At 30.9% G+C, this 15,631-nt stretch overlaps 1 protein-coding gene across 2 annotated transcripts; it reads left to right on the top strand.

Moving 5' to 3' along the window:
* Nucleotides 1-12,754: 12,754 nt before the first annotated feature.
* LOC114379600 (thioredoxin-like protein CXXS1) lies at nucleotides 12,755-14,615 on the top strand. 2 transcript variants are annotated; one of them, XM_028338288.1, is made up of 4 exons: nucleotides 12,756-13,064; nucleotides 13,179-13,301; nucleotides 13,746-13,803; nucleotides 14,157-14,242. In XM_028338288.1, the coding sequence occupies exons 1-4, from the start codon at nucleotides 12,963-12,965 to the stop codon at nucleotides 14,228-14,230; spliced, it is 357 nt and encodes a 118-aa protein (XP_028194089.1). In that variant the 5' UTR covers nucleotides 12,756-12,962; the 3' UTR covers nucleotides 14,231-14,242. The 2 variants fall into 2 exon arrangements, with proteins under 2 accessions (XP_028194088.1, XP_028194089.1); XM_028338287.1 differs by lacking the exon at nucleotides 13,746-13,803 and having other exon boundaries at nucleotides 12,755-13,064; nucleotides 14,157-14,615.
* The last annotated feature ends 1,016 nt before the right edge of the window (nucleotides 14,616-15,631 follow it).

The raw sequence follows: 15,631 nt of genomic DNA, 5'->3' as shown, positions 1-15,631 counted from the left end.
TAAATTTTGAAATAAAAATACCAAGTTTTTCCATACTTAAGTTGTGATCAGAAGGAGAAAGAATAGGGTTACAAGCCTTGTGATTGATGGGATTTGGTGCTTAGATGATGACATGTTGAAAAGGGAAGCCCTGAAGTACTTCAAAGACCTTTTCCAAAATGCACCGTGACTTATCATAGCTAGTCACTATGGATGAGACTTGTTTGGCACTTTTATCTATGGATTCTTTCAAAGCCATGGTCAAATGGTTTCTAGCTGGTTTTCTTTAAAACTTTTCGGGACACAGTGGGAAGTGATGTCTGGGAATTGGTAGCATATGTTTTCTCCACAAGTGACATAAATCTTGCTCTTGCTGATGTTGTCATTGTCCCAACTCCTAAAATTGATGTTCCTGAGAAACTTAAGGACTTCTAGCCAATCCGTTTGTGAATGTTCTGTCTAAAGCTATCTCTAAATTTCTTGTTCATAAGATCAGACCTTATTTGGATGATGTTATTGGGCCCCTTTAGAGTAGTTTTATCCCTAGTCAAGGCACAAGTGACAATGCCCTCATCACTCAGGAAATTTTCCATCATATGCATAAAATGTAGGGGAATGAGGGAATTATTCTATTCAAAATTGATTTTGAAGAAGCATACAATCAAGTGGATTGGGATTTCTTGGAGTTGACTCTCACTGAATTTAGGTTCCTTGTGTCTATTATCAGATAAATTATGAATAGCACAAGGGCCACCTCCCTCTCTCTCAAATGGAACAACGAAGTGCTTGCCCTTTTTTCTCCTACTAGAGGCTTGAGATAGGGTGACCCCCTATCACCATACCTTTTCCTTCTTTGTATTGAAAAACTTGTTATACTAATTTAGGAAAGGGTTCAAGATAATACTTGACAGCCAGTGTAGATCCCTAGGGGGACCAAAACAATCTCATATTTTCTTTGTCGATGATTGCCTCCTCTTTGTTAATGCAAACTCTTCTCAAGTGAGGTTGGTCAAGTAAGTGCTAGAATCCTTTGGCCATGAACTCAAGGAGTATGACGGTAGCTCCTACACATGGAAATCAATTATTAAAGCCACCACTCTCTTGGAACCTAGCTTTCATTTTCATGTTGGTGAAGGTAATCTCTCCTTCTGGTTTGATCGATGGTGTGATCAAGGACCCCTTTGTTCCATGGTGGACTACGTCCACATCCAAGATACAACCATGTCTTTGAAGGATATGTGTGTTGATGGGGTATGAGATCTGCATATGCTAGCCACTCCTCTAACCCCAAATGTAACAAGCATAATTTGTGACACTTATCTTCACAATGCTACCAAAGAATATGTTATTTCAAGTGAGTCTCCCACTAGGGAATACAACACAACCAACTCTACCTACAAGTGGCTTACTAGAGAACATAGTGTTAACCATTTGGCAAGTGTAACAAAATATCCAAGTAGTAAAGACTCGAAAGTCCGAGTGTCGATTTCCACAGGGACTTTGTTTTGTACTTGTGTTGGATAATTTCCAATTTATAAAATAGAAGATGAGATGAAGTATAAAAGATGAGTTTAAAACAACATGATATAAAATAATAGCTATTAATAGAAGACAAAGGAAATAATAGGGAATTCAATGAGATAGGAATGTTAGGACCTAGCATGTCTTATTTACCTAATTAAGATGTATTATTTTATATTTTTCTCTACCAATTAGGTGAATTTTCCCTACCCACATCTATTAAAATACTTGCCCCTGATGTCTCACGATGACAAACCTATTTTACCTATCTATCTCCCAAATGTCTTTGCAAAGACTCAATAGATAAAATGCATGAAGTCGTAATTCTAGATGCTTACTTTGATGCATAGGCATAATGCAATCACTTTATGTCTAGCAATAATTTTATTAAGATACCCCTTCCTTTTAGTTCTATTAGAAATTACCCTTTGTCGAGCGACTAATCCCTAAAACTGATGCATGTAAGACCTTCCTTGTATTTCTATTAAGGATTACCCTTTTGTGTTCACCTAACCCCTAAAGATGATGCAAGGATGAATGATACATGAATTTAAAGTAAGAAAGGATAATAGGAAAGAAAATACCTTTTGCATTGATAGGTATGATGCATACAATACATCTTTTGGCTTTTTTAGGTCTGTTAGATCTTAACTAAGGGTTTAGCCTCTCATAGCCAAAAGGGGTCTTACACTTCAAAGGGGTATAGTGAACTGATGGAGGAGACGGGATGGAAAAGGGAATAGAAAATAATGGAAGAGAAGAAGGAATTCCCTAAGGGATAGTTCTCAAGCTTTAGGTGTGTATTAGAGTGCTCTGAGACTCGTGTGTCCTTTCTCCTTGGTTTGATCCTTTTTTTATAGTTGCTGGAGTGGACTTGGGCTTGCGTACTCGTGCCAAGCCTGCGCTGCTCGCTTAGCGTGGGTGCCTGTTTTTGTGCTTACCACAACTCTTCTTGCTTAGCACCAGTTCTTGTTTTTGCGCTGAACGCGCGCTGCGCGTTGAGTGGGCTCTTTTCGCTAAGCCTGATGCCAAAATCTTCCTTTTTATGCTATTTTCTGCATCTTTTTGGCTTTTAATCCCTTTTTTTTGTATCTACAAACTATAAATAAGAAAAACATTAATTCTTAACAATTAAGCATAAATAACTGTTGAATAAATATTTTTAAGGTTATTTTCATTATATTTTTATTATAAAAAATATCTCATATTTAACAGTTATCACATAATACCCCAGTGTTGCTACTGGTCACAAACCCTAGATGTGGTCCCTAAAGTTCCTAGAAAACATCAAACACTTTTTATGGCTTTCTTATATTAATTGTTTACCCACTAACATGTCTCTTTTTCAAGTGTCACCTTACAAGTGACCGCAAGTGTGTACGATGTCGACTTAGCAATGAAACTACCTATCATTTGCTTCGTGAGTGTAGCACCTCTCATCAGATATGGGTGGTGTGGCCTCAGCACTTCTCTTGCAGTAGAACTTCATGCAATTTGCCAGGGCCTTCAAGTTTCTTCGTGAGCATCACCCTTCAACACACCTTGCACGAAGGCAATGTGTGCGCAACTGGCTAGCAAACCGTGGTTCCTTTGGTGTTGTTGATAGTACCATTCTCTCAACCCCCCGATTGAGCTTAGCAATCTGCTTCTAGCTAATGCAATGGGCATCTCCTTCATTATACCTTAGTTTTTCCTCTGCTATGTGTTCCCACTGATAAAAAAAAAGAAGATAATATGAAGGTAGTATATATAGAACAATAGGTTAAGTAGATTGTGTGAGTTATTTTAAATTTTTTTTATAATTGTCCTTGATTTTTATGTATAAAAAATGTTACTTTTTTCGTCCTTTAATTTTTTTTTAGGTTCAATTTGAATATCTTATTATTTAAAAGTAAAAGGTCATGAGTTTTTTAAAAATGGTTCAACTGGGTCTTTCATTTTTAAAATGTTCAATTAAGTCCTTTATTTTTTAAAATGTAGGTCTTGTTGGATCAAGTGGCCACAGAATAATTAAGAAGAGGGGGGTTGAATTAATTATTCCTAAACCTTTACTAATTAAAAAATTACTCTTCTAAGGCTTTTACTAAATTGTTAAGAGAATGAGGAGTAGAAGAGAAACTTAACAGAAAGTAAAAGCAGAAATTAAATGCACAGCGGAAATTAAAAGAGTAGGGAAGAAGGAGATAAACACACAAGAGTTTTTATATTGGTTCGGCAACAACCCGTGCCTACATCCAGTCCCCAAGTGACCTGCAGTCCTTGGGATTTCTTTCAACCTTGTAAAAATCCTTTTACAAGCAAAGATCCACAAGGGATGTACCCTCCCTTGTTCTCTTTGAAACCCTAGTGGATGTACCCTCCACTAGAACTGATCCACAAGAGATGTACCCTCTCTTGTTCTCAGTCAAACACAAGTAGATGTACCCTCTACTTGTACCACAAAGGATGTACCCTCCAATGTGCTAAGACAAAGATCTCAGGCGGTTAAACCTTTTATACTTTGTGAATGGGGATACAAAAGAATTCTCAGGCAGTTAGTCCTTTGAACACTTTTGTATTAGGGAAAGGGAAGAATCAAAAGAATTCTCAGACTGTGTCGTTTTGAATTCTTTGACAAGGGAGAAGGGAGACACAAAAGAATTCAGGCGGTTAGTCCTTTGTTCTTTTGGAAAAGGGAGAAGAGAGACACAAAAAGAATTCAGACGGTTAGTCCTTGGCGAATTCTTTTTGGCAGAGGGAGAAGAGAATGAAAAGATGAATAACACAAGTTTTCAAGGTTTGGAAAACCAGAAAACTTCAGAAAGCTTTTGGTACAAAGAAGAAGAAGAAGTTCAAAGAGATTCAAGGCTTGTAAATGATTGTATGAATAAGTGTTCAAGATGATTGAAATGAAAAACAAAGCCTTGTTTTTATAGACTCTTCATGTCTGGTCAAGACAACCATTAGAAGAGTTATGACTTTTAGAAAAACTTAAAAACCAATTTGAAAAAGTCAAAAACTATTTGAAGAGTTACATCTTTTGATTTTATTCAGAAACAATCACTTGTGATCGATTACCAAATCAGTGTAATCAATTACACAAAGCTTTTATGTGAAAGGATGTGACTCTTCACATTTGAATTTGAATTTCAACGTTCAAAGGCACTGGTAATCGATTACCAAAACATTGTAATCGATTACAGCTTTTTGAAATGAATTGGAACCTTGTAAATTCATTTGAAAACTTTTTTAAATCCATTTTGCTACTGGTAATCGATTACAACAATCTGGTAATCGATTACCAGAGAGTAAAAACTCTTTGGTAAACATGTTTTGAGAAAAATCCATGTGCTACTCAATTTTTGAGAAAACCTTTTCATACTTACCTTGATTAAGCCTTCTCTTGATTCTTGAATCTATCTTGAGTCTTGAATCTTGATCTCTTGAATCTTGATTCTTGAAATCGACTTTCCTTTTGAAACTTGAAGTGTTCTTGATTCTATCTTGAACTCATTCTTTGATTGACCTTTGAGCTTTTTGTCATCATCTTTATCATCATCTTTTGTTATCATCTTTGTTATCATCAAAACATCTTTGAATCACTCTTGATTCATCATGAAGTTTTTCTTCTACAAGTCTTATTTAAAATCAATTTTGGACTTTTTTTTAATTTTTCAAAGCAGAATAAAGAGAAGTGGAACCACAATTGAACACATTTTTAAAAAACATAACCTTGTGTTTCGGTGAAGGATTTGAAAATTTTTAGAAAATTCAAATACACAACATTTTAATTGTCTTGATTTAAATTCCTTTCATTTTGTAAATATCTTGTTTGGATGAAGTAATTCAATTTCTTGTATTTTAATTTTTTTGTTTGGATAAAGTAATTCAATTTCAATGAAATTCAAATTTTCGTTTTAAAATATTTATTTAAAAATTAAAATTTCAATATTGAATAAAAATAAATATTAGTCATTTTTTAAATACTTAAATTTTCAAAATAATTTTAACGCGAGAAAATATTTTGAAATTCTGATACTGAGGACAGATGTCGTACAGGATGTCACGACATCGCACTTCAGAACATGCAGATTGTATATGACAGTATGAACAGATTAAACAAGTAAATAACACAAGAGAATTGTTAACCCAGTTCGGTGCAACGTCACCTACATCTGGGGGCTACCAAGCCAGGGAGGAAATCCACTAAAATAGTATTAGTTCGAAGATCTAACAGCCACTGTATACAACCTTCTCACCTAACCACTACCCATGCAACTTCTACCTAAGAGCCACTCTTAGATATGAGAACCCCTCTCACTCCCTCTCAATCACTCACCCGTGTTTACAAACAAATCAAAGACACACCAGAGATTGCTCTCTGAACAATAGAGATCAACTCTACACACTCAGGTCCAACACTTGATGTTAGGGTAGCATCAAGGTGGCTCACAAAACACTCAAGTCACAAAACTCACAAAATAACTCTTCAATCTCTGACTTGATTAAAAACCCGTGCAGCCTTCATGTTTATATAGCAGTGTACGTATCTGGGCTGCAACAACTTGCGCTGGATAAGCTCTAACATTCTCCTGAAAAATCTGCACTTAAAGATCTAAAAGATAAAGTTTTATCTTTTAGTTTTTATCTTCAATCTCTAATCCCTGAACGAAACTATTCAAGTTTGTAATTCAATCTTTAATTATCTTTTAATTCGTTCCTAAAGATAGAGCTCCTAATCTGTTGCTGACTGCACATTAATCTGTTAAAGATATAACAGATTTATGTGTCCAGTATTTTCGGGCAGGATGTCCTGGACATTGTATCCGACATCGTGGATCCTGCAGCTTCAATTCTTCATTTGACATTTTATCTTGCCTTGTGCATTGTGCAGCCCAATCTGATTCCTTGACATAATGTTAGACATCATGTGCAGCAACTCTAGCTTTCCTTCATTGTCTAAGTGCTTATGTTTTAACAAAATTTTAGCCAATCTTTTAAAACTAAGTAAAGCTAAGCACTAACATATTTAATAATTAATTTTTTTAATATTTAATAATTAAATAATCAAAATAATTTTAATGCTAAACAATTTTAAATCTTACCCAATATTCTTGTATTAACACGCCTCCTCACCTTCTTCTTCTCTATTCAGCCTCTTCACCTTCCGCCTGAACTAATTGTCCATCAAAGGTTGGAGTTTTATAGACTACAGAAATTCACAAATAACTCCATTAAATTCCCACTCCCCTATAGTGATAGTAAGTTGCTACAATCAAGAATGGGAGGGCACAGAGGTCTCAACGTTCTCCCCAAAAAGAGATGGAATGATAAAAGGTTCGTCGCGACAATGGAGCAGCTCAAGCGCGAAGAGACCCAAAAGCATGACGCCGAGCTCTGCCTCGATCGACTTCGCGTCGCTCAAGGCTTGGCGTTGTCGATCTCTATATTTTTTCCATCTTAGTTCTTACTAGTTCAATTTAACGTAAAGCCTCATGTGTTGAGCAGAATATGGACCACAACAACATGAGTTTCGTTGAATCTTCATTACAAAGTGTGGGCCATGCGCTGTCGCTGCCGAAGCTGGAGGATTTTCTCGGTGACTCCTCCGCCGTGATGTGTTACTTCGACCACCACCACCACTTAGGTGTGAGAGAACGAATAGGCCTATGTGAGAGGAGAGAATTTGAAATTCTTACCATTTAGATGGAATTTCAATTCCAACCATTTTAGTCTATTAAAATTCTTTTAAAAATTGATGTCATTTTAAATTTTTTGAAATTTCATATCCAAACAACTGAATTATGATAGAGGTATCTTAACTTCATTAAAAAAATGAATTACCTTATTTAAATACCTCATCCAAAGACAGGGTAAAGGATCTAATTGAACATTTTAAAAATAAAAGACCTAATGAATTATTTTTTAAAAAACACGAACCTAAATGAACCTTAAATAATAAGAGGACCAAATCAAACCTAAAACATAAATTAATTAAGATAAAAATAAGATAATTTGAAACATAAAATTTGTAATTTTACAAATCAATTTAAATCTCACTAGAATGTCTATTAAATATTGGTCAAGTGTGAAAGTGTATGTATTAATAAGATCTATGCTAGAATTTAGAATGCCCAAAAAATAACAAAAAATATAAATTACATAGATCTTGAAGATACTACCTAGAGCAACTATGAAAACGCACACACAAGCCTATATGTGGGAAAAAGGAACTTCCTCTTTAGCTTTCCTCTTTTACATACTAACTCTTGGATGGAACAATAAAGGGGTGTTTAGTTTGGTTGTTTTCTGTTTTCATTTTCACTGGTAATAGAAAATGGTGATGAAAATGTATTTGGTTGGATTTCTGTTTTTAATAAAATCTAGTTTTCAGTTGAAACCAGGAACCTCATTTTGGGTTAAATGAAAATGCGGTGGCAAGGAATGTAATTTTAAACAAATATAAAAATACATTTCCTTTTGAAAATGAATTTTCAATGTTTTTATTTCTTGAAAGCAGAAAATAAGAAGTCAAACCAAACATGTTTTTAGAATTCTAATCTTTTAAAAATGAAAACAATTTTCAGAAAATGAAAACAAAAAATGAAAATGCAAACCAAACACACCCTAAGTCATCATAGAGGACTCGGGTCAAGTAAAGATCCTACCCTTCTTTAAATAAATAGAACTACCATGGATATTAATACCATTAGACCTTACACACAAACTCAACACACTTGCCTATTAGGCTTGACCCAATAAACATATAAACACACGTTGATTCCCAAAGCTAAAATTGGATAACTTAATTAAAATTGGGTTCACATTAAAGAATTTATTAGTTAAAGTCGTGCATGCTCTTCATAGTGGCTTCACACATTGTCTAGGGTATGACCAATGTTGAGTTTGGTAATCTTGAATCACTATTGCTTGTTATTTGTATATGATATCATATGCGCATGTTTGTTATTTTTACCTCAAGGTGGTTAACCTTTGTGCAACCTGAAGTTTAAGATGTTAATAGACTATATCTTTCCTTACCTATTGAAGCAGAAGACCGAATTCATACAATTGATGTCTCCCGTGGTAATATGGGTTATGTGTTTACCTGACTCATTCCAACCCCTAACCTTGATTTGATGGGCATTGAGGTGGAGATATAACAATTTTTTTTGAAATAAGGTTAACTTTTTTTAACAAATATATGAAAATAAATTTATCAAATTTTTTTATTACAAAAGAGTTTTAAATTACTTATTCAATAATACCCCCTACAACTTAGCAAATCCATTAGGCCTATAAATACTTTAGGCTCTATTTGGGGTGATTTTTAGTTTTGAGTTTTGAAGATTTTAAAAACAACAATTTGTTTTACTTTTCATTTCAATTTTTTTTTAAAAAAATAACTTTTAAAAAATGTGGTTAATTTCAAAATAAACTCGTTTTGAGATTTTTATATTATATTAAAATAATTTAAGAGTTCTGTTGTGTGATAATAACAACATGATAAAAGTGATGAGAATGTGAAAAATTTAAATTAAAATATTTTTTAATACTAACTCCATTTTATATTATTATTTTTAATATACTAACAACATATAATTTCATTATAAATCCTTAATGGAAATTTGAGCAAACAGAAATACTAGTCTTTTAAGTATTTGTTACAACTAATGTATCGTGCTATAACTTAAAAGTGCATGATTATGTTAGTTAAGAAGAAAAAAAAAATACTCACGCCACAGAACTTAATAGTTACTAACATAGCATATATTTTTTCTCATGGGATAAAGATAGTACTAGACACGTATAATAATATATCACATAAGTGTTGATGAAATATAAATTTTCTAGTAAAGATTAAAATAATAAGTTATTTTAAGTACTTTTGATTTCAATAGTTTGCATTTAATATAATTAATTTGTATATGTTAAATTATTCAAAATATTGTTTAAAAAATTTAATATTATAGTATAAAATTAATTTTTTTTATAAGTATAGTTGTAAAATAATTGAATTATTTTATTATATCATATTTTAAAATTAAGAAATTTCATATCTTTTTAAATTTTTATACATAACAATTTTTTCTTAGAATTTTATACGTGTTTTAAATAACATAAGAAATACATGTCACATTATAGTCAAATATATGTTCTCTGGTTAAATATTTTGTCTGACTTTTTCTGGCATTTTGGAGAACTTAATTAGTTAACTATGTTTGTAAAGGCAAATTTTACTTTTATAAATACATTTTTTTCAAACATACGTTAAAACAAAAATAAAACAAATGGATAAAAAAACAAAAATAACTCATGCTCTAACTTTATTAGGTTCGATTTGATTGTCTAGTTTTTTTCGAGTTCAATTATCTTCTCTAATTTTTAAAATTGATTTAATTTTATTTTTCTGTTCCAATTAGTAAACTAATGATGTTAAGAACATACTAATGTTATTATAGTTTATGACGATTTAAAATTATCATTAATTATACATTTTTAACATCACCTGTCTAGTTTAAAGGCATGACCATGTTGAGCCAAATTTATAAATTAGAAGACTAAATTTAATCTAAAAAACTTCAAAGACTAAATCAAGCCTTAAAAATAGATTAGAGAAAAAAATTAATTTAAAATTTAATTTTAGGAGATTCAAGGTTTGATTGTGTGCATTTAGAGACCTTTTTTAAAAAAAAAATTATTCAATTTTTTAGTTTTCCAAAATTATGAGTAAATTAAATTTTTTTCTATCACATGTTCCTTTTCCAAAAATTATGAGTAAATTTTAAAAAGAATTCTTCTGAAATAAGATTTAGTTGAGAAGTGAAAATATCACTCATTAGTAATGAGTTGATTAATGGCCAATGATTGTTTTATTTTATATAATTTTTATTTTAATATTTATAAAACTACACAAAATTTTGGCACCTCTTTAAAAACAGAGTCCTGGACGCTTAGGACCACCTTTGCTTCAGGAATTATCTATATAAAAATTTACATTTTTTTATTGATAGAAATGAAAAACAAAAATTTACATATCAAATAATTGTAACAAAAACAACTAAAGAACATCATTTAAAATTTCCAATTAAGTATGCTGAATACGTTAGCCGATAAGGTTAACCATCCTTAGTTGTTTCAGCAGTTAGGGACAAGATTGATTCATGATAAATCATATGCAGATTTAAATACCAACAAGGATGGCCTACACATCATCACAAGAGTGGTAGTCTCACACATGATCTTGTTTAGCTGCGTATTTATATAAAATGGGCTACTTGACCATTGTCATTCACATCTCTCGTAAGAATTTGGAACATAAAGAAATTCTGGCTGTGAAAATGACATGAGATATCCAAATCCATATATCCAAAATTGCAAGTTCCTCATAAAAAATAAAAACGTTAAGGTTCAAGATTTTGTTGTCACTTTGTTGCCTGCCAAAACTGAAAGACTAGATTCCTTAGCTTATCTTGTTTTTATATTTTGGGGGGCTAATAATATTAGATTGGACCAGCACGTAGAAGGAGAATACAACTTATAAACTTTCCTTGTAATGTCAAAGATTCGAATCAGATGTCTTAACTTCAAGATGACTTGTACGTAATTACTTCATCGGTTAACAACCATGCCAGCAGGAATTTTCAGTTTTTTTTTTAAAAAAAAATTGCAAATAAAACAAGAATTCTCAGATCCTTAAACTAAAGGCTTAATGATAGTTGAGTTCAGTTGGTTAGATAGCATGTCTTGAGTTATTATTGTGATGTTTGTTACTCCCACAGGTAAAAAGATGCTTAATTATATTTTTATTTCGAACTTTTTAATTTTTGACGAATTTTATTCTCAACACATTAATTTAATATATCTTACTCTTAACTTTTAAAAAATATATGAATTTTAACTTCTATCATTTTGTTCCTAATTTTCTATTTTTTGAAAATTTTTACTTAATTTTCCTAATTTTTAGCGAATATTTTCTTAATTTTTTGATAAATTTTATCTTCAACTTTTATGCTTATTAATTGAAAAATGAAGAGAATAAAATTTCTAAGGTTCTAAAAGTTAGGGATAAAATACACTAAAATAATTTGTGAAAGACAAAATTTGTTGATAATTAAAAAGTTGAATGTAAAAATACAATTAAACCTAAACTAAATGATAAAATACCACGAGATATTTTGTGATATTCTAATAAATTTAGGGGGTTTGCTTAGTTTTTGAATCAATAGCTGCATAAGTTCTCGACTCTCGTTAATGAAGCATGTCATTTGTTTCGTTATAGCTTTCATAAAATGGGAATTCATAATGACTTCATTAAATGAGAATTCATACAGCTGTTATCCACAATCAAAATCTCTATAGATTTATTATGGTATCATATAACAGCTCTAAAAATTAAGTTATTCATTAATAGAGGAGGATATTTATTCTAAAAGGAACTTTTTTAATTATCCTCATCATTCATATTTTACGTGTCTTACATTTTTTTTTTAAAAAATAATTTTTACTTTTACTTTCTATAAATTGTTTTTATTGTTTATGACCCCTACAATATTTGCCATTGCTTGTTTTGATCAATCCTTGTCCTCATGATAGGGAATACTTAAAAACAAAAATGCTATATTTTGCAAAGTATTTTTCTTTAGAAATTGAATCAACAATTAAAGAGTCGTCATAGAAAATAAAATATCAATTAGTTGAAAGATATTTTTGAAATAATATTATTAAATAAGATAAAAATAGTTAAAATTTGTTTGTATCATGTCTATCATTTTTTTTTATATTTTAGTCTGAAAGTCATACATTTTTAGGATATAAAACCAAAATTATTATATTTATAAGGATGTCAAACATGTTACTATTGACAGGTTCACAGAGGGGACTAATGAAAATGAATATTACAATAATCGATATAAGAAAAAAAAAACTATATAAAACTACTATATTTGTATATATGGATCTTAAACATATTTAATCTTATTAATATTAATAATAATATCATCTGTATTTCTTTTTCTTTTGGTTAGCAAATATGGGCATGGTCCATTCTCCACAGCACTGATAAGAGACTAGAATTTGCCACTGCTTGCTGTGTTTTTTGCATGTCATCATGACACGAGTCAGGGAGCAAAGCTGACAAATAGCAAGATGTGTTTTTTAATTTGGCAAAATTCTCATATATATATATATATATATATATATATATATATATATTTGTTATCAATAGATCTATATATGCATGAACACTAATAATAGAAGTCTAACTATAATTTTTATTATTTGGCCAAATGAACATGACCAAAGAATTAGCTAAAACAATGCCCCAGCTAGATTAGATTGGTTATATCCTGTATTATATAATTCAATTAAACAGATTTATTATTCAAGAGAAAATCAGCATTTCTTCTACAGTACTGAGATTTCCTCCAAGAGTATTTTATATATAAATCAACATTTTGAAGAAGCAGCTGCAGCAGAAAGAAATGAAAGGCCAACAACAGCTCAAAAAATCTAAAGTGGTGAAAATTGACTCAAGAAAATCATGGGAACACCACATAACTAATGCAACCAATAAAGGCTATCCTGTGAGTATCATTTGTTTTCTGGGGATTCATTTAGTTATAAATCAGTTTGCATTTGTAATTATTACAATTGGTTGGTTAAGGTTATTAATAACTCTTTTATTCTTCCTATTGCAGGTTATGGTTCATTTCTCTGCTTATTGGTGCATGCCTTCTATAACTATGAATCCTTTTTTTGAAGAACTGGCCTCCACCTATCAAAGTGTTCTCTTTCTGAATGTTGATGTTGATGAGGTCAAGGTAATTTATTTGTATAACCTATGGTGGGAAGGACATCCTTCATCGTTTGGTGTTTATATAAAACTACTGCTTCTAATTGGCAGAACATGCAATGCTATCTAATATTCATATAAAATCATGAAAAGCGTTGTCCAGAAAAACATTTCCTAGTTGTTTAATTTTGAATGCATGTAAGCTTCTATTCTATCTCAAGAAAAAAGAGAGAAAAAAAACAGAGGTTTCAAGCCTTTAACTAATTGATTCTTAATAAAGTGTGACTTTGCGGATGATATAAAAAAGTGACCTACAATTATAAATAATATCTTTTGCTATCCTTTATGAATGGTTTGAAAATTGAAAGGACAAATTCTGTGCATGATTCCTGAGTATATATCACTTATATTCATAATTCTTAGCCACTTTTGTTCGACTGCTATGTTCTCATATTTTGTTCTATCTATGAAGTTGCCTCCAAGTTGGAAATCAAAGCCTTTAATTTGTTTTGATGAGTGGAGGAGCTCAGGTGGATAAGACTGTTTACTTTTGGATTCCAAACCCAACTTTGAGGTCATGTAGACTGTTTTTATGTCAGCAAACATAATAATATTATTAAAATTATTCCTAATCTAATCTCAATAAATAAATAAAATCACGTAGGTTTCAAGCCTTTTATTAACTTAGAATAATGGCATTATTAATCACAAGAATATATAATTGTGACTTTGCTGATGATATCTATAGGTGACTTATAATGAATTAATATCTTTTCTAATCCTTTTTTAGAGCTTCCAAGAGAGAAGTTCTGGTGCATATAATTGTTGAGTATCACTTGTATTCAGAATTCTCTCTTAATGTGTGTTGTGTGGCTCTATCTAGGAAGTAGCTTCCAAGTTGGAAATCAAAGCCATTCCTACCTTTTTGTTGATGAATCGAGGAGCTCTAGTGGATAAAACTGTGGGTGCAAACCCTGATGAGTTAAGGAAAAGGATCAATTGTTCTATTCACCAGACACATTCACCCAAGTCTGTGTGATGATGCATGAACGAACACATTGAACAAAGTTTGCCAGAGCTTTAAATAAGACCCATTATGTTTATTCTCTTAATAATAAAATAAAGTTAATAGGATTCGTTCCTTGTAAGTCACAAATTCCAAGTGGTTGATCTTTTATTATTTGTATAAGGTTTGGTGTGGACATGGAATAGTGTCGGTTTGAAGGGGCAAGTTACTTTATTATAAAAGGGTATTTTAGTGTATTCATTTTCTTCAGAATGCTATTTTAATTTTCTCTTTTTGTATACTTTGTAGTCGTATATATTAAGTTTATCAATGCAACTTGATTGCCAAGTCATATTAGTTCAAACCGATTAAACCAATTATTAGTTTAAATATAATTCACACACTTACCAGGAACATTTGGGAAAGATAAGTAGTTTCAATTTCTAATTGCTCTAAATGCAATTTCTGAAAAGTCGAATTGGATTGAACGGCCGAAAGAACTCGGTCATGATTTAATTGCTTGGATCCATTAAATTGATGGTTAAATCATGATTAAACTGTGAATCGAAGACATATTAGTTAATGGATTTAGATGGTTTCCTCTTTGCGAGTAACAAAATATAGTTACGTACGTTAGAGAGAGAAAGACATGAAAGAAACAAAACATAACTAATGGTAGCTCTTACAAAAACAAACAATCAACATTTGTCTATTTAATAAAAAAAAATAGATCTTACAACTAATTACAGATGTTTGTGTTTCCGATGTTTTATAATACTTATAAAATATCATTTATCAGTTTGATCCAGGTTGATTTCAATATAATATTAAATTTAATTTGATTAAAGGTAATTTGAATTAGATTGAATGATTTGATTTTTGTCTTTATTTTTAATTGGATAAATACATAATTTAGGGATTTTTGTTTAAACTTAAAAAATATAATTATGAAAATAATATTTTTTAAAGAAACAAATAGAATTTAGTTCTTAAAAAAATAAAAACAGTTTACACAAACGGACCCTAGCTAGTCTCAAATGACTCACAAATTCTCAAGTTGGTCTCTATCTAAAACTTATTAAATGGGTTCTTTGTGGAAAGGTTACGAATTTGGTCCCTATTGTCTCTAATGATTTTATGTTGATAGTTAATCCCCTTAATTTGGTCACTATATATTCTTAATTTATCCTTATACATGTTAGATATTTTCATTTCTTATCGGTATCAAATTAAGAATATCTTACACGTATAAAGATCAAATTAAAAATATATCACATATATAAGAATCAAATTAATAATACATAAAATAATTATCTATAAACATAGATACAGAATCATGATGGTAAAGAAAA

Source organism: Glycine soja, chromosome 12, assembly GCF_004193775.1.
Source record: "Glycine soja cultivar W05 chromosome 12, ASM419377v2, whole genome shotgun sequence".
NCBI lineage: Eukaryota > Viridiplantae > Streptophyta > Magnoliopsida > Fabales > Fabaceae > Glycine > Glycine soja.
This window is presented reverse-complemented; position numbering and strand designations above follow the sequence as displayed.